This window comes from Falco naumanni, chromosome 4 (genome assembly GCF_017639655.2).
Source record: "Falco naumanni isolate bFalNau1 chromosome 4, bFalNau1.pat, whole genome shotgun sequence".
In the NCBI taxonomy this organism is placed as follows: Eukaryota; Metazoa; Chordata; class Aves; order Falconiformes; family Falconidae; genus Falco; species Falco naumanni.
In genome coordinates, this window is record NC_054057.1 from 61,241,430 (window position 1) to 61,266,611 (window position 25,182).

The 25,182-nt window shown below is 49.7% G+C and overlaps 1 protein-coding gene across 1 annotated transcript in view; it reads left to right on the plus strand.

Moving 5' to 3' along the window:
* The first annotated feature begins 398 nt into the window (after positions 1 to 398).
* The window catches only part of PTH1R (parathyroid hormone 1 receptor), a 119,467-nt gene continuing 94,683 nt past the window's right edge, over positions 399 to 25,182 (plus strand). Inside the window, exon 1 of the mRNA XM_040590262.1 lies at positions 399 to 911. Within this exon, the coding sequence (XP_040446196.1) occupies positions 837 to 911 (75 nt within the window). The 5' untranslated portion in view covers positions 399 to 836. The remainder of the gene's footprint in view (positions 912 to 25,182) is intronic.

A 25,182-nucleotide genomic window follows, 5' to 3' on the forward strand; every position in this document is an offset into this window, starting at 1 on the left:
GAGAAGGAAAAATCCCGATTTGTGACTAAAACACAGTGCGACCTGGAGAGCTGGCAGAATAAACCTATTGTGGGGCCGAACCGCGCCGGGACCCCCGGGCAGGACCCCCGGGGGCCGCTGCTGGCGAAAAGGTAATTGCTAAGGGAAAATATTTCCAAGCTTTCGCTTTTTTTAACTTTCGACTTTGCCATTTGTTTGCATGCCGAAAAGAGAAGACTTAAAAAAAAAAAAGCTGTTTTTTTTTTTTCTCCCCCCCTCTCCAAACCCCTCTGAAACCTAAAAGATAAAATTACTGGATCTAAAAATAAAGCAGTGGTTAAAGCCTCCCCCACCCCCCCCGGTCCCCCACCCCTCCCACCCCTCTCGCCTTCCTCCTCCCGCCCTCCCTCCCTCTCCTTCTTTCTGTGTGTTTGCGTTTGACAAAGAAATGATTTGAACTTCCCACTGCTTCATAAAAAGGAACCCGAGGAGCGGTCCTGCCATGTGGATGTGATTTTTCCTGCTCCGCGGCAGATGCGCCGGGGGAGCCGCCGGCCGCTGGGGCTGCGGCGCTGAGGGAGCGGGGCCGCCCGCTCCGCACCGGCTGCGCGGCCGCTCCACCATGCGAAAGCGGAGCAAAGGACCGGGGCTCCTCGTCATGTGCCTTTCTGGCTAAAACTGTGGAAACAAACAAACAAGCAATCAAACAAACACAAATTCTGGAGCGGGGGGGGTGGGGGGGGTGGGGGGGCGGGAGGGAAGGAGAAGGAGAAATCATCTGCGACCGGAGCGCTGGAAGACCTCTCGTCCTCCTACTTCCCTGAGCGAGCGTGGATGCTGGAAGGAGCCTCTTGGATATGGGATCATATCTGGTGTATCACAGCCTGGGTTTGATCCTCTGCTGCTCCGTGCTGAGCTCAGTCTACGCGCTGGTGAGTCCCTCACGTTCCCCTTCGCGGTCCTGCGCGGCGGCTCCCTGATGAGTAATTTACTGTATGTAGCAAGGATTTAGAAGGCAGAGCGCTGGGATATTTTTTTTTTTTTTTTCCTTTCAGCCCAGTGGCTTATTTCGCTGGCAGTGTGTGCAGTTGGTCTGGGAGCTGCTGCTCCAGATGAAATTAAAATGTCTGTGCTTCCCCAAGAGTTTGAATCATTTTTAAACCCCTCCGGACAGGAACGCGTGCAGTTCGACAGGGGGCTGGGGAAAGCAGTTGGGAGATAATTTAAAAGACACCTACGGGTAAAGGGCAACTTTTTTCCTTTTCTTTTTTCTTTTTTTTTTTTTTTTAATCCACACCCCTTTCCAAGACGACAAATTGAATTTTAATTTAATCTTTTTAATCTGCTTAATCTCAGTGAAACAGTGCCGCCTTCTCCGGCACTGAATTTGGAGAGGACCTTGGTGTGCAGGGCTTGCAGACAGTTTACACGCAGGAGCATGAGAGTAGTATTAACCCTTTGCTACTTGGCACTGTTTTCACCTGTTCCTGCACACACCAAAAGAAAGTATCTTCCCAGAGGTAGCAAAAAGGGCTAAAGTATGTCAAAACCGCCTTGGTGGCAGTGATGGGGAGTGGGCTAAGGTCTGCAGACCCTTCTCTGCAGTCCCATGTGGTCTTCAAAGCCCTTCTGCAGAAGTGAAGGGAAATGTCACACAGCATCGGCCACCAGCTGTTAACCCACCGGTGGGCACGCTGCTTTGAGGTGTGCTGTCCTGGCTTTCTCCATCCCTGGAATCACAGTTATTCTACCTTTTCCCAGTGCCTTCTGGTGTAGGAAGAGGCAGCACCACCACCTAAAGTGGCATCTGCTTTCTGTGAGGGATGAAAATGTATTTGAAAGGAGTGGGCTCACCCTGACCCTGGCTCCAGCCAGGTCCTCCCTGACCCTCCAGGAGCCATCACCCTGGGTCCTGTCCCCTGGGTTTGGTAGGGACTGCTTGGGACCTTGTGTGGGGCTGGTAGGGGGGTATTTCCCCCATATGTCCATCATCGTGTTAGAGGGAAACACCAATAAATGAGGTGCAACAGCCCCTCGGAAAGCAATCACTGTTGCAGTCCCTCCCTGTCTTCCTCTACCTCTAAGCACAAATAAACCTTTCAAAACGTGAAGAAAATTGGGAAGACCACTTGTAGATACCTTGAGGTTTTAGTGATGGTTGAGGTTTCTCCCCTTTTCTGAGGCTGGATTAGCATCTCCGTGAGCACGTCTGATGTCTGATTTAGGGCCATATCATGACAGGGCAGGTCCTGTAGCACCTGCTACCGCCCACCTCCGCAGCTCTGCTGCTGCTGAGGTCAGCACCAAAATTCCTGCTGGCTTTGGTGTCTCTGTTGGTACCAGTGAAAATGTGGTTTGTGAAACAGCCAGATTGGAGCTCAGCAAATCAGGACCTGGAAAAGACAGGCGAGGTTGCAGAGTGCATCTCTGGTCCCATTCTCAATTCAGTCTCCTCTCCCAGTACATCCCGCTACCTCCAGAAGGTGCAGAGGACCAAACAGTGAGCCAAGTGTCTGTCAGCTGTCTCGTGTTCCCAGCGGGTATTTTATTTCTGATACCCCCATCACAACAGACACTTTCCGATCACAAGCGATGTGCTCAGCAGCGCTGGTGGGCACGGGGGCTCATGGCTGGAGCAGCTGAGCACATCCCATGCACCGGCTCAGGGTGAGCTGGACCTGGGCATAATCCAGCAATAGCTCTGCCAGAATCGTAGAGGGTCAAGAGACCAGGGCAATTTGCTGGGAAGAGCTAGGAGAAGAATGCACAAGAGTATTTTGCTTGGTTGCATTTCCAGAAGCCTGCTCCTCTCCTGTACTGATTTAGGGTCCTGCTGCTAGAAACCCCATTTGCTTTAATTAAGCCCAGGCCGCCGTGCATGTTTCAGACACTTCCCTTGCTTTTCAGACCCACTATGGACAGCTGGAGGAGTTGCCAGAAGGTTTCAAAAGTTGTCCTGAGAATTCAGGGGCTGCAGAGATGTTGTGTGTCCCTTCTGGCATCCACTTAGGCAGAATTAGAAGGTCAGCCTCATGTCACCCCACTGTACAACAACTTGTGAGGCAGGGAATAACTTGCAGGGTGTTTAGAGCCTGACTTCTTTTCACTGTTATTGTTTCTTTCCCAAACTAACCTGATTTTTAAATGAACTTTGAAAACACAGAATGGTATTGACTGCATGTTTCAGCATGGTGATGTCTTGTTAGTTACACTATAAGAAGGGTCATATATATACTTGATATCTGGTGACCAGGTCTGAGTGTGTTTTATGTGCTGCCATCAATAGAAGTCACCGAGTGCCTTCCTCCTAGAAACAAGAAGAAAAAATCAATGAGCATAGCTGCAGAAGGATGGGGATGCAAGGACTTAATTTAGAGGCAGGCTCCGCAGCAGCTTCAGGCTAAGCTAAAAGTGGTACCCAGCAGAGCAAAGCAAAGCTCTGTTGTGGCGTTGCAGTCAGGAGGATTCCCACAGACTGAGGCAGCCGACCGCTCAGAGCTTCAGGGCACAATTCATCTGTCTGAGGCTGGAAAACTTAAATCTTGAGAGCTGTGGTCCTAATTGCTGAGCTCTTTGCAGCTCAGTCGCTTTGTGTCTGAGAGCTGGTGATACTGAGATAGGGCAGAGCATGATGCAACCTAAATGTGAAGCTGTCACTGTGGTTATTCTTTTTGTCAGCCAGCAAAGATGATAGTAAAGGCACTTTTTGAAGTGAGAGTGCTGAAGCAGGGATGGGAAATGGTTTCTTTGATTGCCTGTGTCACCGGTACATCATCATGGGGCAGGACACTGGCAGCTGAATCACTTCTCCGCAGCACGAGGGGTTGCATGTCCCTGTATTGACTGTAAACCAGGGCGGGAAATTCAGCTCATGGAAAAATGCTGTGGGAGTGAGTTCTTTCAGAGTTAAAAGTGTCTGTGCAGAACTCAACCCTGGCGAGCCTGTGGCCACACAAAACCCATAGCAAGATCAGCATCCCTGTCCGGAGCTTTTGAGGGGCAGCTGAGAGGGACAGACTTTGATGTGGGGTAAAGTATTGGGTGAAGCTCTGCTCTCCTCCAGCTCCCCTGGCAATCCAGAGAAGTCATCTTCCAACATTTCCCTGGGAATATCATGAACAACACCTGCTTAAACCGTGAGGGGGATTTTGCTTGTCGACTGAGCTCTTTGTGCTTGAAATCTGGCAGCATGAGGGAGTAAATTTGGGTTAATTCTGCTATTTGGTCCAATGGCCAGGGAAGCGAGATTGGCCTGAGCCAGATAGCCCTGTAAAGATGGGCTTGAAAAGTAGATGTGTGCAAAAGGAGCTTTAAAAGTAGGGTCTGACCTCAGCAGAGTGCAGGAGAAGTTAAGCTGCAGGCACTATGATTTTATCTGAAAGACACTGCCAGAGCCCCTTGCAGAAAAACCTCCCCATGTCCTACTCCCCGCTGAAAGCCCACAGTTTGCTTTGCTGACCCCTTCACTTTTCATTTTGATGCCTTCTCTTGCCAGTCTCAGCCTGGCAGCCCCCAACTCAGTTGTCACTGGAGGAGATATTGTGCATCATCATCATCATCCCCCAGCCTTCTGCAGGGCTTTGGACCAGAATAGCTCCATTTTGGGAAACAGGTATCAGCCTGAGCCGGCTACAGTCGGCTGAGCTCAACATGATGCAGGGAAGCAGGTCTGTGTGGTGTATGAAATGGGTAGCAAAAGGGACCCCCACTTTACTGCAGGGGTCTTGCATTTCAGCAGTGCTCGGTGCCTTGCAGAAGGTGCTGCACATCAGAGCGATGCATTTTGGCAGTTGAATGGTCTCGATGCCTTTCTGTTTGCTGGAGCCTGTAGTTCCCCAGCCCTGGCCCCACTCGGGCTGCTCGGGCAATGCTCAAGCTTCCCTCTGGTTTTCGCAGAGAAGCTGTAGCGCACACACACACCCCACACCCAGAAATTCAAGGGGTATCATTAAGGGTTTGGGAACCTTTTCTTCCAGATATAACCCAAAGCAGGGACAAGCTTGGCGAGGTCACCTGCAGAAAGACCCCAGCCCCTATTCCCAAGGGAGCTGCATCCACGGCAGCATCAGTGTTAATCTCTGTTCAGAAGGTCTGGTGTAAATCAGAAAGTTCCCACTACAGCGATGCTCGAGTCACCAGCTAGCCAAGATCCCAGCGCTCAGGCAGCAAAGCAGCTGTGTTAAGGAGTGTGGGGTGGTGGTTTGCTCTGTGACTTCTTGTTCCTCTGATCAGACTCACATCTTCACAGTTCGGGAAAGGGGGATGATTTGAAATTGAATAATTTGTACCTGGAAGGGAAAGTTAATCATATTCTGCCTCAGAATACAGCCCATAATAAAAATAATAATAATCAAATAATCCTATCTAGAGATCCTGCAAATCCCAACTAGCTGTCTAGCTTCATTAAATAAAGACAGGCTCCAAGTGCAGGGAAACAATGTCTGAAATGTTCTTCCCTCCACACACGCTTGGGAGCGTGCCCATCCCTGCCCCGTGTATTTATGAAAGATAGGATTTTTGTTATTGTACATCGGGATTAGCAGATATCCCCGGATTGTAAAGTACTCAACCACAAAATATAAAGCAAACAAGCCTCCACGTCAGGGTAATGCATGGGCTGTGATTTCACCCCATGCAAGCCAAACAGAGCCCAGCTGCCCGGTGGCAAGCCTGACCTGAGCAGGCTGGGGCTGCTGCGAGCTCCCTGCGTGGGGGAGAGGAGAAGCAACGGGGCAACTGCACACAGCGGGGGGAAGGAAGGCTGGAGGAAATGAAATCCGAGGTGTGCCTTTTAGGTCCAGGCAGTTGTTGTTTGGTTTCTGGCCTCCTAGAAATAGCCCCGGAGCAGCATTTTGAGATCAGTGGGATTATTCCAGCTAGGGCACTGTGTCTGCACTCCCTGTGAGGGGTACCCCCAGCCCAGACAGCTCAAGCAGAGACAGCTGCTGCCCCTGCCACCACCTCCCTGCGCTCCCATGTCCCTTTGAAAAATGATGCTGAGAGTCGTCCCACAGCTGTGTGTCTCCTGCCGTCTGTTTTCCTGGGCCAGGTGTACTGATAAGGGACTCTCCCTGGGTGTAAAGATGCTGGCTGGAGGATTTCCCTCTGCTTGGGAAATTCACCGCTCAGCCCCTCCAGTAAATTCAGTTGAAACCAATCCCTGGTTTGCAAAGCTATTTGGGACACAGACATCACACTGAAACCCCCAAATTGCAGCTATTTGCAGGCAGCCTCCAACCGAGCAGCATGGGACGAGCTGGAAAAGCACCCGGCTAGCACCCAGATACAGGGCTGGGGAAATCCTGCTCCCTGGAGTCAGTGGCAGAGCTATGGCTCCAGCTAAACTTTGCAGTCCTTGAATTTTTTGTCTAAATACCGGGAGGAGGAAACAGCAGAGCCAGATCACAGCTGCCTCTGACTTAAGTCCCTCCTGGGAACTGGCCCTTGTTGCTGCTGAGCGGCTCCATCCTCATCCCGCACGGCTGGGAGAGGGCGGCAGGGTCCGGTGGGTGTTTAGGTGCTCACTAGACTGTGCAGCTCTCTGACCCCGTGGCTGTCGCTGGGCTCATCTCAGCCGTTTGAGCTCTGATCCCTCCAAACTCCCTTGCCCTCTGACACAGTCCAGATCAAAGGGAGAAGCCAGCAGGGATCCCCCCCCCCCTGCTTTCGGATGGGCTGTTTCTCTGCAAAAGGGCAAGCGTAGAGGGGTTTCTCTGTCTGCTCAGCTTCTGCTGTAAGTGAAATTTTAGCGTCTCTCAATTAATAACAGTGGCAACAACAACAAAAATAAGGAATCGTGCTCCTTAGGGCAAGCCCTGACTGAAAGGAAGAACTCAACAGGATCAGCCTTTGTTAAAGATTAGACCGTATCAAAAATACTTTACCCTGACATGGAGAATTTGCTTTCTCCCTCTACATCCACTTGGCTGTTACAATACCATTTGGCTATCTTGACCCATAACACCTCAAACTTCAGCTGGCCTTCAAGAGCTGCTGTGCTAAAGATGATCTTTCTGTTGCACCTTTCGCGACATGGCAATAAACAAATGACCCCTGGGGCTGAAACCCCCAGTGGAATGCCTGCTGGGTCAGACTGAGCTTTGCTGTCTTGTGTCATGGGAAGAACACCCAAACCCCTGCTTGAGGCACCTGGCTTGGCATTAATCCCTCTATTTCCACTGAGGCTAGGCCGACCCTTGCCAGTGATTACAGGGGCTCTGTGTTTTAGGGTTTTCCTTTTCTTTTGGAAGCTCAGCTTGGACTGACTTCCATAAATATGATTTGCAGGAAAGGAAAATTTTGGACTGATGGCATCCTCGTAACATAGCATACTTTGATCCTTCTGTTAGAGAAATCCCTCTGACGGCATTCAGGTGAGGGTTTGGTTGTCGAAATCTTCTGCAGGGCTGGCCTGTCTCTCTGGCCATGTGTTTTTCCTTTATCCAGCAAAGCAGAAAGTGGACTTCTCTGCCCCTTTTCCCTCTCACCCCTCCAGCATTGCTGGTCCAAGGCATTTCAGCAGCACAGGGACTGCATTCCTGTCTCCCTTCTTCCCTCCTGACCATGTGCGCCCTTGCATGAGCTGATTCAACTCACTGAGCTTGCACGAAACTACCCCGAGATGGAATAAAGAAAATAAACAGAGGAAAAGGTTTGTAGCTGGGTCAGTGAATGGCATCTTCACAGGAAAGTCTTGGATGAATCCCCAAGGCATGTGACAGAGACACTGGGGACAAGAAGGGGTGAGCAGCCCGTAATGTGTGCCGGTTTGCCCTGACACCATGGCTGTACTGTCATGTTACATGGGCATAAAGCCCCCCAAATCCTCTGTTTAAAACCCCCCACCCCGTTCCTGTTGTACCTCCCACCCCTTAGTGATAAATACACATACAGCAGTGTGAGCCGTGGGGTCGGTGTGAGCTCACCGTGCTGCTCCTGAACCTCCATTCCACCAGCCACACCATCTGGTCATCAGTACACGTGGCAGTTTTCAGCTGAGCAGATGAGTCCTGCAGATAGTGCTAAGTGATGTGCAGGATAACATAGGTCAGGGGTATTAGATATGACTACATTCTCGGGGTTTTGGGGGAAAAATGAGTTTAGGCTTGCAGACATGAGATGTGTTGTGCCATTTGGCTTCAGGGCCAGAGGACAGGACCCAGCCCTTGTATTTAGTAGGACAGACATAAACACAAACTTCCAAGTGGCCTGTACAAGCTGAGATACAACAAACTTGTTACCTACTTACCTGTTTTCTAGTCTGTTGCTTGCAGGGGCAATGAAATGGTCGAGGCAAACTGCTCCTGCTATGTCCAAATTGTGGAAGGCTTTGAGCCAGGCAGGACAGCCCTGTCAGAAAGGGCAGAACAAATGAACCTTCAAAGTCCAAAGGTGTCTGGTGTCTTTGAGTCTTTCCACCATAACAAGCTCTGAGTATCAGCTGTCTGTCGGATAAGGGCAGCTCATCCAAAGGAGACTTGGCTTCTTGTAAAAGACCTCCTGCTAGATCAGTGTCTGGGGCAAGGGCTGGAGGCAGGAGTTGCTGTCTCAGCACACAAGGCAGGCTGGTAATCTCGTTTTTCACATGGTTGCCCTGTTGCTAATCAGGGTTCCTCGATGTTATCTTTACTTCAGTCCCCCTTCCCTTCTCTCCAGTCATTTCAGTGTACTTATCTGCTTGGTCTTGCCACACTGAGAGCAAGAAGCAGCCTCAGTTGCATCCGTAAAGGCAGGACTGAAAGTCACTGGGTGTCCTTAGAAAACCTTCTCTTCCCTTCACTGAACTTTGGCTTAGGACCTAAATGGTTTATTTCTGCATGTTTTAACAGAAAAGTGAGTGGTATGCAAAACCTAACTCATGCTTGCCATGGGTTAAGGGATGAGGCACTTTGCAAGGAGCAGCAGATGGGAGGGAATTACTACCTCTTGGGCACATAGCAGAGGACAAATCACACAATCATAGAATCATTTAGGTTGGAAAAGACCTTTGAAATCATATAGTCCAACCGGTAACCCAGCACTGCCAAGCCCACCACCAAACCATGTCCCTGAGCACTGAGTCTACACTTTTTTCCAAACACCCCCAGGGACGGTGACCCCACCACCTCCCTGGGCAGCCTGTCCCAGTGCCTGACCACCCTTTCAGGGAAGATGTTCCCCAGCCCCCAATCTAAACCTGCCCTGGGGCAAGGTGAGGCCGTTTCCCCTTGTCCTGTCACTTGTTCCTGGGAGCAGAGACCGACGCCCCCTCGCTGCACCCCCCTGCCAGGCAGCTGCAGGGAGCGAGAAGGTCCCCCCTGAGCCCTCTTCTCTCCAGGCTGACCCCCCCCATCTCCACACCACTGAACTGGTGCTTCAGCCCCTTCCCCAGGTCTATTGCCCTAATGACCAATTAACTTTTGGTCAATTAAATGATCAATTAACTGAGACTCAGTGAGGCCTTGGGAGACTGTGCCACTGTTTAGGACTACTAGTAAGTCATTTAATCATCATCTTATTGCCTTGATGTATCCCCCTGGTTTATATGCCTTGAGGACTCAAGGGATGCAGCATCCCGGAAGAGCTCCACCCCGTGCTGTATGCTAACCACAGGAATGGTGCTGGTAGCAAACACGGAATGGGACTTTTCTTACCTCAGGAGGAAAAGGAAGATTTCAGGAGCTGGAATTGCCTTGGCGCTGCTGTGCCCAGCAAGGCTGGGACTGCTGGACTCAGGAGCATCATCTGAACTTGATATTGCTCACACTTTGCTGCACCGTGCTGCTCCCCTGCTCCATCTCCCCACCGCCAGGCCAGCCTGCTCTGTCATTTCTGTCACTGTCTTTGGCCTCTCTTTCACAAGGCTGGGGAGAAATTAATCAACATTTTTGACCAACATGGAAAGCACAGGGGGCTGCACTCAGACCACTCCCAGTAGGCACATGGAAGCCCAGCAAAAGGCAAAGCTGACTCTGACTCATGCACTGACTCACTTGCACCCAGACTGTGTTACTGCGTTTCCCTTAGCCCCAGGACCTGAGAACGGTCTCTAACCCGCTTTATTTAGTGACACAGTGGGTCCAGGGGCTCCTGAGACAGCTCAGCCATAGGAAAACATAGGCTGGCCTGGAGTAATTAAAATTCATTGATCTTGTGAATTAAAAGACATTAGGCAATGCCTGATCTCCTCTAGAAGCAAACAGCCAGTAGCTTCTTTTGTTTTGCAAACATACAAATCAAATTCCAAAATTCAGTGAAACCACTGGAATGATTTCCACGCACTTCACATACTGTTTCCATCTATCCCTCTTTTGTTGCCTAAACCCCTGCCTCACCTCAATGTTACCTTGACCTTCTCCTCATCTCCTACATCCCAAACAACTTCTCCTTTTAGGCACTGAGCAATCAAAGCTAAAGTAGCTTTGATGCATTGGCTATGGCGAGTGATTGCAAGGAAATGACCTCTTTCTGCTGGCTGCACTCGAAGAGTAAGATCAATAAAGCAACATTACGTAGCATATCTATTTCGTGGTTAGCAATTTCACTCAGCTAAGTATAAATACACACACACACAAAACCTAACATAAAAGTGGGAGGGAGCTGATAAAAGGTGGGACTGCTAAGAGGTGACCAACGTAGAGAGCTTCAAAAGCTGGAACTGCTGGCTTATCAGGAGCAGCTTATGAAGCCTTTGACCTCTCGGAGTTGATATCCTCAATGTTTTCTCTGAGTTTGTGTTTTCTTCCAGCACCCTCAAGGTTACACTCACTGATTTGCTTGCTCTAAATGGCATTTTCAGTAAGGAGAGGCGTCCAGGAGTTGGGCTCTAGCCCTCCTGCTGACTTTCCGTATGCTTTCAGGCATTTCTTGCTCTGTATGTTCAGCAAAGGCACAGAGGACTTGTGGGGAGCACACAGGACACTCTGGGTTTGGAAACGTAGTTTATCTTTATTGTTCTTCCCAGAATAGGGTAAGAGAGAGAACGATGGCTCTGTAAGCACTGAGGTGGAAATGTTTTCCCAGTCTAAATAGCCATGGTTACTAAACCGCACACCAGTAGGTGGTCAGAGGGGCTGATGCGCTGTATCTGATGCAGACATGGCTTATTTTCACTTGTGCTGCATCACCAGGACTGTTTACTCAGGCTAGCCACTGGATGGGGACAAAGCAGGATAGGGCTAATTTCCCTGCTGGGCTTTGATGTCAGCAACGGGTACTGGTGCATCTCCAAGCTGCCCCATATCCTCGAGGGACCCCCTCAGCTGCAGAGCATCCTGGCATGCACCACCTCTGCATCCCACGGACCCTGGGTGGGCCTCGAGGTCTCATTTCCTCAGCTGACAAAGACACAGGCTTTGGTACAACGCTGTTACGTGTGTGTGCATCTACAAGTGAGCGGGGGGGCATAACTGTACGGAACTGACTCATGCCGTAGCATTGTTAAACAGTCTCGGAGCATCCCACCATACGATCTCACTGCAGAGTACCAGCTTTATCTCCAATTCATTTCCCACCATGACTGGTGTTTCTCCGTCAGCCTTTCACCACCACAATGAAGCATGTTTGTTGGTTTGGTGCCTTTTTTTTTTTTTTTTCTTTCATTTCTGGGATCAGATTTTCTCTGTGATTTGCCTTAACCTCATCACAGAAACCACAAAGCTCAAGGGGCCAGAGCCTTCTGCTGGCATAAATCGGTGGTGTTCCTGTGGAGTGCAGAAGGGCCAAGAGAATCTCATCTGATGTCAATCAGTGTCTCGGCAGGGAAATAAGGAGAGAGCCGGAGGGTAAATTGGAGAAGCCCAACTGGCACATGCTGGTCCTTAGGAGGAATCTGGACAGGAGGGGAGAGAGTTTTGCAAATTGAGAGATCTGGGTCGGATGACAAGCTCCCAGTTTCCAGATGCTTCTCCAAACCATGTTCGGCCATTCTTCGGTAGCTTCGTTTGTGGCTGGCTGCCTTGTGCAACGAATGCCATCTTGAAAGCATTTAAACAAGAGCAATTTGGGGCCCGGGGACACATGGACTGACGACTCTAAAAGTGGGGAGCAACACTCTTGTTTCTGGCTGCGGTGGCAGTGGGGAAGGATGATAAGCATAAGCATGCTGGCAGGCTGGATTTTTCAAACCACAGGATAGGACTGAATTCAGCTGTGGATTTGGTTCCATCCTTAAAGGATGCCAGATCATGATGTCTAAATCTCTGAGATTTGAGCAAATATAGCATCACTGTTCAAAGCAGACAGTGTAACAGATGATTACTTTTTCTTTTCCCCTACACAAATTCTCACACTGATTTTGCCCTTGCATACCTTAGTGTCATTGACAATGTCACTGTGATCAACAAATTGAACTTTAAGTACCGTAGGACTGGAAGTGGGAAATCAGGCCTTTGAAAGTTACAGCTACTGCATACTACTAATTTACTTTGTCATCAGCAAAAGATGACTCAGGCTTATGGAGGATCAGGGAGAGGGGAGAGTGCTTCAGCTGGTGAAAATGGAACAGTCAGCCCTTGTTTTGCACCCAGGTAAGGATCCAGCCCTGGTTTTGTGCCAACAAGTCTGAGCACAGAGGATCACCATAGGGGTCAATGTGGGCATGTGCTTGGCTGACCTGACTCAGCACTTCCTAAGGTGATAAGGGCTCTGAGCGACCCAGATAAGCAGAACAATGGTCAAGCCAGAGGATGAACTGACGGCCAGCCCATGAACAGAGCTGGGTGGAGGAGACACCTGAGGTGGAGTAGGAGCAGACCGCCCAGGTGGATCCCTGCGACCTTCCATTTGCCAGTTTTCCTGTTTAGGCTGACATGGAGGTAATCTCCCACCCCTTCTGCAGTTGCAATGCAGCCAAATCTGCTGCATAATAGGCGTCATCATTGCCAGTGGGAGCATGCATGGATGAGGGTCTATAGGGCATGCACAGAGGGAGATCGAGCAGACATGGACACACAACCCCTTTCCCAGCCTGGTGCCTAACTCCCTTCTACTCTGCTGACAGTGCCAGCCTTCATTAGCAGCACCATTAGTCCTCCAGAAGAACCAGTTATGCATTGTCTCACTGCTGTGGTGGTAGCTTTTGCTTCTCTTCTGGGTTTCCTCATTCACTGCTTTCCCCTTTGCCTCTGGTAGCACCGTTGTTCCTTACCCTACTGCTGGCCCTAAGCCCCTCAGATTTCAAAACAGACATATAAAATTAAACAGAAGGGAAGAACACTCCATTGGGAAGGACCTTCTTAGGGTTCAGAGTTAACACGCCGTAGAAAGTGGACCAGGCAAAGATCTGTAGTTCATCCCTCCAAAAGCATTCAGGCTGGAAAGCCCATGTTTCCCAGAAAGCCTGGGGGGCAATGCAAAGCAGAATGAAACAGGAAGAGAAGGCTGTTTTTGACCCATAAAATTCCAGCATTTTCTGTCTTCCAGCCTTGTTGCTGCAAGGTTGGGGAAAAGGAGTGTGACAGACACTGAAACAGGTTCCACACCTCCTACAAATCACCTGTTCAAGGCTGGAAACATGGTGCTCAAGATGGTGAAGCTGATACAGAATCATTTCAGTTGGAAAAGACCTTTAAGACCATAAAGTCCAACTGCTAACCCAGCACTGCCAAGCCCACCACTAGGTATCTCCAGCTTGTTGGTGTACAAAGAGGATACTTGCAGTGAAGACAGGTCATGAGATGGCAGGAGATAAGACCATTTTGCTGTGGGTCCAAGGCCTTAGCTAATAGCCTTGGGTTGACCCTGGAATAGGGCAGCAGGGGGACATGTCCTATCGCAAGGGCTGACAGTGCTTTGATGGGGCAAGAGGCTCTTTTTGAACTGGCCAGGGGAGAGAAGGCATTGAGAACCATGGCTGTTCCTCGAGTCCAGGAAGAAGGATGGACAAGAGAAGACAGATGAGACTTCGGCACTGTCTAAAGAAGCTCCTAGCTGATGGGACTTTGCCTTTACTAATAAGGAAAAACAGGCTGGCCAGGGATGAGCACGCTCCCTGGCACTTACCAGCCTGCACCACCCCAAATAACACCTAGGCACGTTTCAGGTGTGCTGTAGCCTGTAGGAAGTGATTTGGATGAGGCCACACTGCTTTGGAAAAAAGATATTGTAGACATATGGATGTTGGCACGGTTGAAGGTGACAGAGAATAGGACCCAGCTGATTTATTTTTTTACAGAGGATAAGCTGATGGTTGTAGTCCCATGGGAGGGGTCCCACGCCTGAGCAGGTCCCACTCCATGGGTGCCTGGCTGGATCCCTGCTACAGTCACATCTAAAGCAACAACAGCCCAAATCAGGGCTTTTTTGGGACTCCCACCAGCATCCACTGGCCGGTACCCGTGGCTCGGTGGGATGCTTCTATCCCCACAGGAAGATGCCCCACTGGAATGTGCCACAGGGTTGATTTTGTCTCTCGCAATGGGTGGCAGCCAGGGATTTTCACTCCGGGGATCTCCCTTTTCCCTTCCATCTCCCACCGAGGCACGCGCAGCCACCACAGCTTTGTGCCTTCCCCGGCAGCTCCGGGGCCATGGCTGCCCTCAACTCCAGGTGAGCAGCCTGTCAAGCTCTCCAGCATCTCCCCCCACCATGCCCAGCAAAAGGAGGAGACGAGGGGGATGGCGGAGGTGACTGGCTGGAGCTGGGAGGACGTCATGCCCCAGAGCTGCCTGCACCGCACTGAGGCTCAATGTGCCCCGATCACAGAGCTGGCCTTGTTGTAGGCACCCCGGCCACGCGCCGCTCCGGCCGCTGCTGGCAGCTCCCGCTCCCGGCCTGTGCCTGCTGCCCGGTGGCTTTTCTGGAACAGATCCCCCCACACACACTCCCCGAGCAAAGAGAGGGGGGTCTGCAGGGAGCTTAGGAGAGAGTGGGGAGTGGGCTAGTGTCCCGTCTCGGCTACCGATGGTGCCGGCCCTATCGCGTCGTGAATCAGGACATGAATCAGTGTTATGGGGCTTGGGACAGGGTCAGATACCTGTGGTTTGAGGCGTGCTGGCAGCGCTCGGCATCGCCGGAGTCATAATACCACACACTGCTCATGAAAGAGTGGGGCTGTGACGTTCCAGGAGGCATGGTGCCGGGGCGGGGGGGGCAATGAGGACGGGCTGGGGAGGTGGCTGCTGATGGGGGTGGGAAAGGAAAAGCGAGAGGAAGAAGGGAAAAAATAGGAAGAAAAAAAGGAAAGGAAGGGAAAGGAAAGGAAGAGAAAGAAAGAAAAAGAAAGAAGAAGAAGGAAAGCAAGCAAGAAAGAAAAGAGCAAGAGAAGGAAAACAAGAAAGAAAAGGAAGGAAGGAATGAAAGAAGGAAAAAAAGAAGAAAGGAAGGAAGGAAAAAGAAGAAAGGAAGGAAGGAAGGAAGAAAAAGAAAGAAAGAATGAAAGAAAGAAACCCTTTCCATGCGTTTCCAGGCTGCCTTGCCTACAGGTGTGTGAGAGGAGAGGGCTGCCTGCTTCATAAGCCTGCTTTTTGCGTCCTCTGTGCAGGGAGTTTGCTGCACATCCCTTCCCACAAGCACAGGCAAGAAAGTGAGGGTATGAGAGCAGGAAAATTAATTGCACCAACCAGGCAGGAGAAGTGGCAGAGGAGGGTGGGAAGGCAGGGCCCTAAAGGCTGGGCCAGGAGCTTCAAAGAGAAATAAATGGGATCCCTGTTCCTGGGAAGGGGGGGACCAGTGGAGACAGGGTCCCATCATTGTCCCTGCTTTGCTTTCCAAGGCAGCATGAAACAGGCTCTCAGCCTGTGTCTGGCTTTCAGAGGATACCAGGTGTTACAAAGTCTAAGGGAAGTTGTCAGGAGTTCAGGTCTGGGTCTACCCAGGCAGCCTGCAGGGCTTTCCATGCTGGTTTCTCTCCACCTATGACAGGACACCAGGATGGGAGAAGATATGGGGATCTGCTATGGCAAGACAGAGGGGTCCCAGCAAGGGTGCAGCCTCACCTGGGGACTGCCCTGGGAGAAGCATGCTGTGGTCCCCAGAGTCAGAGCTCCCATCCACCCCTGACCCTCCCAGTCCTCCCAACACAAGCAGGGGAACTGGCCCAGCCATGCCAGCCCAGGGCAAGAAAGGGACTGTAACACAACACTACAAAGGCACAAAGCTGGGAAAGTGGAGAGTGTAAGGACAGAGGGGTCTGTGTTTGCCCTCAAGACCTGAACATGCTGTGAGGTATTTGTGGGGACACCTTGGCTATGTGGAGTTGTGTTTTCCTTTCTACTGCTGCTGCCTGGAGGGAGGCAGGACTCCCCACAGCAAGCATGGGGTTGAGCCTGACACTGTGACTTGCTTGGAAGTCATATGAGACGGATCTCACCTGCTTTTGGAGGTCACAGTCTCTCCCATCTCCAAGGGAGGGTGGTAACCCAGTTTTCCTCCATAGGCAGCAAAGATCCAGCAAGGAGAGACATGCTACAGCAGGACTCCCAAGGGGAGCAGATAAGACATCACGGTGGCGATGAAAGCATCACCCTACTCTTGGGACAGCCTGGGCACTGAACTCGTAGTACCACAGATATCTGCAGCGAGGCAAGCTGAATCACTGGGTGGGACAGAGGCAGAGCAGCCCTCAGGAGACCCTGTCTCCCAGGTCTGTCTCCCAGGTCCCACCAGCACAGACTGACACAAGCTGCTTCTGCCTGTGGTCCAGGCAGCCGCCAGCCACCACTACACAGGAGGTGCTAGGCCACCCTACAAGGCAAAACCCCAGGCCTGTTGGCGTAGCGTTGCATCTTTCTCTTCTTTTTTTTCTGTTCTTTTACCTGTTTCTGTAGTTTTATTACTGCGTCTTTTACCCACAGTGGGCTTCAGGCCATCCTCCCTGTTTTAAGACAATAATGTGTTTGTGGAATCGTGGTTAGTGGCATCAGCAGGATGTTCTCAAAGGCTTCCCATTTTCCGTGAACACTGTCTGCTCTGAATTTATTTTGCCAGTTGATGCCAACAATAGACCTTGTAAGTCTTTTCACCTCTGCCATGAAGAAAAAAATCCTCTTCAGCCTCTGCAGTACAATGGACATTTTCTCCTCCCAATGAAAGTTTGCAGGTAGCACCCAGTGCTGCAGTGCAGGAGACGCTGCCTTAGCAACCCATTTGAATGATTACAGGTGGCAAACATCCCCCAGATTATGGCAGTTGCTTAAAATATCATGAGCTTTTCAAAAAGGGGAAAATTTTATCTACTTTTGTCTCTCCTTATTCTGGCACTCTGGAGTTAACCACCTCCAGCTTCTTTCTGCTGCCATGGCAGGTAAATGCTTGCTTCTATTTTAAATGTGAGCTGTGTGCCCCCCAACACGTGAGCTAAGGCTCAACGAAAACCAGAGTTAAAAAACACCAGAGAAAGGAGTGAGAACTCTCAGTCCTGCTGCATGTCTGGCTACCCATGCCCTTAAAGGGTAGGGGGAAATGAGTAAGAAAATCCTGTTATCTTCTTCCTGCATGTCCTTCAGCAAGTCATCCTCTGGAAGGAGCTGGCAAAGTAGATGTTTAAAGAGTCTGGAGGTGTTACTGAAAGTAAAAGTTCTTTAGCTGTTTTTCACATTCATCATCTAGCCAGTCACTGTGTGGTAGAGGAAAGTTTCAGGGCAAATTAAAAGAAAACAATAACGCTCCGTGGTTTTATTGCTCTGGGGATTACTTCTGTTTGCTTTGTTTGTAGAGGAAAAGGTGTTCTCCTGGAAACGCCTCAAAAGAAATTTGGCTTCATTTGTTTGGTGTTTTGGGGATGATTTTGATTTGGGGATGCATTTATGACATTCAGAGTTAGGAGATCTTAACATTGAAGTTTTCATGTTTAGATTTTGGAAATGTGCCTTTGGAAAGAGCAAAACCCTGCATTTTGTGCATGAATTAAAAATTTAAATTAATATTTTAAAAAGAAGTCCTGAATATGACTGAAAGAGGACAGTCACAGTGAGAGCCCCAGAGCCAAAAGTGTTCTCTGGGGAATGCAGAGACTGTCTTGCACTAAGTGAGCACCAGGTGTTGCAAGTAGCTGTATGAGCATTTCACAGGGGGATACTTAGGAAGCTACTTTCTCCTCCGAGTGCTCCTTTTCCTCTTGGCTGTGTTGGAGCTGGAAGCTTTTAGAGGCAGAGATTGCCCCGTGCTCTGGTCCAGGTTCCCTTGGGCACCCTGGGCAGGAGACTCTGAGATGTCTAGGTATCTACCTGGGCTTTGTGGTCTGAGCTTGTCCATGGAGCTCCAACCAGCACAGCAGTGAGCCTGGGGAGAAATTCAGTTCTGTCTACATAGGCAATGAAGGCCCAATTCATTTGCCTTCATGTAGTCATCTAGAGGCACCCAAGGTGTCCGAGATATCTGCCAAGAGCAGGTAGACATGGCACAGGACCAGCAGGAAGCCATGGAGCAGAAGCTGGAGGCCAAGTGAGCTATTGCAAGGCATCAAGTTGCACTCGACACCTTGTTTCTTGCCACTGAACAACCTCTAGCGAAGCAAGATTTCAGATTTTCCTCTCTGTGGTCAGTGGAACAAGACAGAGACCTGGAAAGGGTGCATCACCCCTCACAAGTGAGTCTGTGTTTCTCTGCTGACTAAGCTGGAGGGATTTACCCTAGGACAGCTCAGGTATGTGTGGTGGATTTTGGCCTAAGTGATTATTCTGTAGTAGTTTCTGGACAGTTCCAATTCCTGGTCAGAACCTGCAGCTGCTGTAGTAATGCAAGTGGTTGTTACCAATGAAATTCCCTCCAAGACTGCAGCAAGGCTGGGAATTTTATCCTTCCTTTCTGTCCAGAATATTGGGCTTCAAATCTAATGATGTGATTTAAATAAACTTTTAAAAATGTTTTTGTTGGGGTAAAAAAGCCAGAAAGCAGCCATTTATCTGCTTGTAAATAAACGTACTAATTTAAAGAGCAGAAGGAAAACACCCACTTGAGCAAGAACTTTTGAGAAAACCATGGCAAGTCCCTGTCCCTGCCATCTCTTTGCATTTTCACGTACCGCTGGAGAGTGGCTGGTACAACTACATCACAGACCACCATCTTCTTCTGGAACATCCAGACCCACAAGCAGGACCTGCTCTTCCAGGCTGTGCCTCATTGGTTTTGAGCCTGCAGTCCTCATCTTCAGTGGCAGCAATGGACACCGGGAGGTTTGTGAAAGGTGGATAAAAATCCCAAAGTCTGTCATAAATAGACATGCAGGTTTGCTGCGAGGTCCACACCTCCACCAAGAAATGGTGAAGGGCTCACAAATGACAAAGAAACGTGGGAAGCCACCAGTCAAGTCACTACTGCCTACGTTCTGTGGCCAGGGGAGCAGTTAGCCACCAATTCTTCCTTTAGACCACCAGGATTTGAATCCTCTGACCCTGAGTTTAAAATGTGGGTGTTTACTCTGGTTCTGTAGGGAAACTGGGGATCACTTCTCAAGCCCTCCTCAGCCACTGGCTGTTGTGGACCATGACATGGGAACACCAGCCTGGATGGAGACTGAGTGTGCTGCTGGCCCCTGCTGAACTGCAGACCTGCAGGTGGGATCCATCTCACCTTCTTAAGCCTTTTAAAAATAACTTCTTGAGGTTTCTTTTACAGTCAGTATGTCAGTCAGACCTCTCCTCTCATCCCATGTAAGGTGGTTTGTGTCACCTGATGGTTGTTCCTTCTTTTCTTCATGGTCTATAGAAAGAGCCTTGAACAACACGCTAGCTTAGATGCTTAACCTTTATATGGCTGAGGATGGAGATGGCCCCGCACCAAAATAACCTGTGTGCTATTCCTGGCTCTGCCAGTCACCCCGGGGTGACTTTGAGAAACCCCTTCCTTTTTTGGCTCTTCTGTCCTTTGTCCAACTCGCTTCTTTAGGCTTGGCTTTCCAAGTATCTAGGTACTAAACTGAAATCTGAGGGAGTTATCACCAAAACAACTTTGTACCCTTATTTCTGGGCCCTGAGCCATGAGTTCCTCGGAAGAGAGATGTATTTTGCTGCAAGTGTGCATGAAGATAAGCTTAACAGCAACAGACCCTTATCTGCAGCTTCAAAATGTGCTTGTCCTACAAACAGTGATGTAAATCTCTAGCCTGTGCCTCCCACGGAAGTCACTAATACAGATCTATCAGCTTTGGAGTGGTGGCTGGTTTTGCTGTAGGCAAGCAGCCAAAAATAACATCTTCCTGTCCTCCCCCTCCCAAATCTGTTGTGCAAATCTGGTGTCCCATTTTAGGTGGGGCTTCTTTATTTTCAGTGGTGCAGGATCCTCTGTGCGGAGGGGAGCACATGTACAGAGGCGTGCATCCCACAGACACCCTGGCTCTGCCAGCTCCTGTTCCAAGGTGCTTGATAGCAGCAGATCAATAGTGGATGATCTAAGGGGACAATGAGGATGGGGGCTGGTGTCCCTCGGTGCCTGCTTGCACCTTCAGAGGATGGAGTCTGGCCAGAGAAGCTTTCTGCTTCCTCATCGCCTCTGTGGCAAATCAACCCGGGATGGGAGGGAGGGGGGTGTAAAAGAATCACAGTTAATGGATTTGAGAGATCGTTACAACGGGAACTGTGCACGACAGCGTTGTGGTTTCAGCAGCCGCTCTGAAATGACCATCTTCCCTCTGCATCTGAGTGCTCATGGATATTGTTTCAGACTCCTGGCCAGCTGAGCAGGATAAGCTGAGCTTGTGTAGGGTGTCAGTTTGTTTTCTCCAAAACTGTCTCCCATCTCTTTGTATTTCTCCTGAAAAAGTCTATGAAACTTTTGGCTGTTTAGGAGGTGTGGCCTCTGATAGCTTTTGGGTAAAACATCTCTCCCTTGTGGTGTTTTTTAATATGCAAATGCGTATTTGATCTGGGGAACTCTTTGCCATAAGACTGCATTATGACCAGAGGTAGAGAAGGATTCAAGTATGGGCGTAAAAATGGGTAGAAGTACCGTTAACATGACATAGGTAACATTTTTGGGATGTACAACAGTGCTTTGGGACATAGCCGGTCTGCTCTAAATACAGGCCAAGCAGAAGTTTCTTCCAATGGGAGACTATTTAATAGCTTCATATCACAAAATTTCTTTCACCTTCATCCAAGGCAGATGGTGCTGGCCAGAATCAAAGGCAGGATGTTAGAATTCAGGATCAAGGGTATCACAACCAAGCATGGTTTTGCAGCTCCTTCAGGCAGAGGTCAGAGACCTGCCGACTCCCAGGCAACAAAGCAGAGCATTTAACCTGATGTAGTCTTGAGAGCTCAAAGACTCCAGCAAGTTCCAGAACTCTTTACAGGAGAAAAATGCTTTGCCCACAGGAGAAACTCAGAGACTAGTCCACTCCCCAGACGCGCGGAATTTGTGAGCTAGCATTGGGATCTCTGCTTTGAATAACACTCAGTGGATCGCTCTTCCATAAGAAAGTCTTGTTTGGTCATGCCTTCAATCATTGCAAGTCCTCTTTGCCACAAATTTTTGCAGTAATGGATCTAACTACATGTTGCATGAGTGTCTCATACCTGCCACATCCTGACTTTCGCTGACATCCCACAATGCATTGTCACTCCACAGCTCCTGCAGCCAAGCACTGCCAATGCTATTAAGAACCATCCTTCTCCTTCTCTGAAAAGACCCAGTGGCCTTGAGAGGGTTCCTCAGACCTGTATCCACCTACCAAGGAGCTGTCAGCACAGCTTCCATCAAATTGCTGAGGACACATTAGAAGATTTTTGGTGCAAAGGTTGTGCATCTGCCATAAGCACCCCTTCAGTTCATTGCTGCTGAGCAGTCTTGTCGTTGTAACAGAGTCCAGGAATAATGCTGTCCCATACATCCAGCAGAGGAGGTGACTTTGTCCCACTCCGGCAGGCATTGACTCAATGCCACCTTTGGTTTGAGTTTCCATCAAGCTACCACATGAAGCTACGAAGCTTCTACATGAAGCTACTACAGCAGCCTTCAGAACAGTGGGTTTCTCACTCGCAGTTCATAACTGCCAGCCTATATACAGCATGTCTGTATGTTGAAGAAACCCATCCAGGACCTGCATGAGGCTCCACAGCCTCACTCAGAGCATGACAAGGCAAGTCCTTGGCATTAAAAGCTGACAAATCACATGTCCTCTGCTTTTTATGCTGCCTGCCTGGATTCAAAGTTGAGACCTTCATCCCTTCCTTCTAGACGCTCCATGTCCTACATCCAGAATATCAGAGAAATCTTTAACTTTGGCTGCAGACATTAATAATAACAGCATTCTTTGGTTGCCTTCAAACCCTTTATAGCAAGTGCAAAGGTCATCTGTGCAGACAGACACCCGGCTGCCCAAGAGCAAGACAGAACTCATGATCTGTGAGGCTGAGAAGACATCTGGTCTGGGGAGGATCAAGGGGGCACATGATCGCAGCCTTCCAGCACATAAAAGGCTTCTGAACAGAGGAAGGAAGAGAAAAGAATGTTCCTTATGTCCCTCAGGGACAGAAGGTAATGACATTAGATTGCTGCTAAGGAAATCACATTAGAAGTCAGGAGCTTTCTAAGAGAGGGTTGCAGGGCAGGGGAGCAGGCAGCCTCCTGAAGGGAGAGAGACTGTCCATCGCTAAGAGTTTCTACAACAGCTCCAGCACCTCACCAAAGAAATTACAGCAGAGCTGATTCTGCATTTGATTAAGCAAATGGACACGGTCCTTCCCACCAGACCTGTCTTTCTAACAGTTCAGCTGTGGCACAGTTTCCCCAAAGACCACCCAGCCTACCACCTCCACCTTCCTCCCCGTACCCAGCACCTGTTCAGTTTTACTTTCCTTCTCTAAGGCAACTTCCAGCAGAAGATAGGTGAAAGAAACCTAATCAGGAACTTTCAAAACCCTGAGACAATCCCCTCTGCACAAAACTGTCTTTCGGAGAGGAGGAAGCAAACAATATTTCTTAAATGACCCACTAAATGTTTAATCTGCTCCTGGAAGTTTTTTGCAGAGGCTAGTGATGACTGGAGGATGATGCTATTTTAGTGGCCCCAGCCCAGAATGGCAGCCCTCTAGGACTGGGAAGCCCACCAGCCTGGATAGAGCTGTCTAATGGAGTAAGACATTGTTGTGAGACTCTTTCTAAGTGTTCCTGTCTGAAAGCAGCTATCTGGGCTGTCAACAAAACCTTCCTTTCTCTAGCAGAACAAAAGCAATTTGCCTCCAGCGAGGCTGGGTTTCCTTTGTTATGCAACTGTCAGTGGTCTCCGAGTTTAACTGTGTAATTACATTCTCCACAGCTGGCTTGGGTTCAGTAGGTTCCTTACTCAGCCCCTAGCTGCCAGGCACTTGCACAGCACGCTAATATCGCGAAGACACTCTTCAGCATCCCAGGCGTGTATGTGTGCATGGAGGGTGCGATCCTCGGAGCAGATTCCCAAGTATGCCCAGACCCTAGTGCAAGGCTGGGCTAATACAAGACAGTTGTTCACAGGAGTGACCAAGCTGACAGCTGCTTTGCATCACCCCAGCCCGGCAAAACAGCTCCTGCAGGCCAGCCAAATCACTCCCTGCAATCGTCGCTGTGTTTACTGTATCGGTGGTGTTTTACGGCGTGTTTATATCTGCTTCATGTTCTGACTTTCTGGCTAGGCACATACTGTCACTGCAGAGCACAGGCGCGTGGGAGGTGGCATGAACGCAGCAGGACCTGGACCAGCCTCTGCTTGTGCTCAGGGCAGGTGACCCATGAGGAAACCTGTCTCCTCTGGATCTGGACCCAAGTTCCAGGTCTTGCTGGTCCGTGTTCTCCAGACATACACATGGATCTGCAGACTCGAGCCTTCCAAAAGCACTGCAAGTTCAGACCACCACCAAGGTATTTTCTAAAAGCTCTGGGCCATTATCACCTGTGTATGAACCCACCCACGTGGCTGGGAGAACCAGCCCCCTCTGAACTGGTGCCAGTTTGCTCCCTCAGCCACCAGTGCTTTTTGGAAATATCACCTGTTGTGCATCTGGGTAGCCCTGTGCAGCATCTGTCTGGTTATCTACTAAATAAGTACATAGGTAGTGGAACCTCCAAATCTTTCCATCTAATTAATGCTCCGCTCCTCTTTTCCTCCTTTTTAAGGGTTATTATTTCTCATTCCTCCTGTTCTACCCAGGAAATGCTGGGATGCTGCCTTTCATAGAGTTCCCAAGAGGTAGAGCAGATCAATTTTTAATTCAATTTCCTTTCCTTCTACTGTGGGTTTATCTAATAGTGTAAAGCACCTAAAATAGGCAGAAAGCTGGAAAGAGACAGCTGTATTTGCTAATGCCCAGAAGGGTGGGAAATCAAGGCAGGACTGATACTGTATATTTCTGTCTACTTTCCAGGAAAAGAGCATATTATTTTCTTGCAAAAGTCATCAGGTTGGTAAGTGAAATTGGCCTTGCAGCAGTGATATTTTTCTGCTACATTCTTTAAAATTCAGACCCGCACCAGCTCCGCTCACAGCTCCTGGCAGCTGCAGGAAGAAGTGGGGTAAATGCTGTCCCAGGGAGTCTGTCACCTTCAAAAGCTGATGGTCACCCAGCCAGTCTTGGGTCTTCTTACTCTTTGACGAAGTGCTAATGGAGCCATTTAGCATCATGCAAAGCACTCTGCCACAAGAGGTATGGCTGCATGTACCCAGCCTGCACCCCAACAGCCCCCATCACTGCCCATCTCCCACGGGCATTCAGGAAGGATCAGGGAAATAAGTGCGCCCAGCAAACAGAGTGTTTCAGCCTCAAGCTTGTGCAAAGTTTCAACAGTCCCAGGACCCAGAATGTCCCACTGTCACTGAAATCCGGGAATAAAATTCCTTACTGCCAGGCAGCATCGGGCAGCGGGCATTATCCATTGCGGCACGGGGTGCACAGGGATCGCCCCATCTGCCCCGCGTGCCCAGCTGTTTCGCGGGTCCCATTTTATGTGACACGGTTATACACGTTCATTACATTTCTCGGAATTGTTTGCATATGTAGGAGTCTTCACGCCGGGGCAGTTATACCGGTCGTTATCGCCTCTTCACCCCGCTGTTTGCCCCACGGCTCCCCCCCGCCCTAAGTTCTCCTTCACAAACCCCAGGAGCTCCACCTGCTTTTTCTGCTGCGGACCCTCCCTTATTACCTGTTCTTTGTTCCCCGAGATTGATTGCCTTGATTAGAGGTCCTGTCGGCCATCAGTTTTCATGACTTGAGATGGTGGGTACTTGAGCATTAACGACTTGAGTGGGTGGGTGAGCTTGACCTAAGCTTTGTGCACATGTTTGTTTAATTAAACCAGGATTTGGTAACTGGG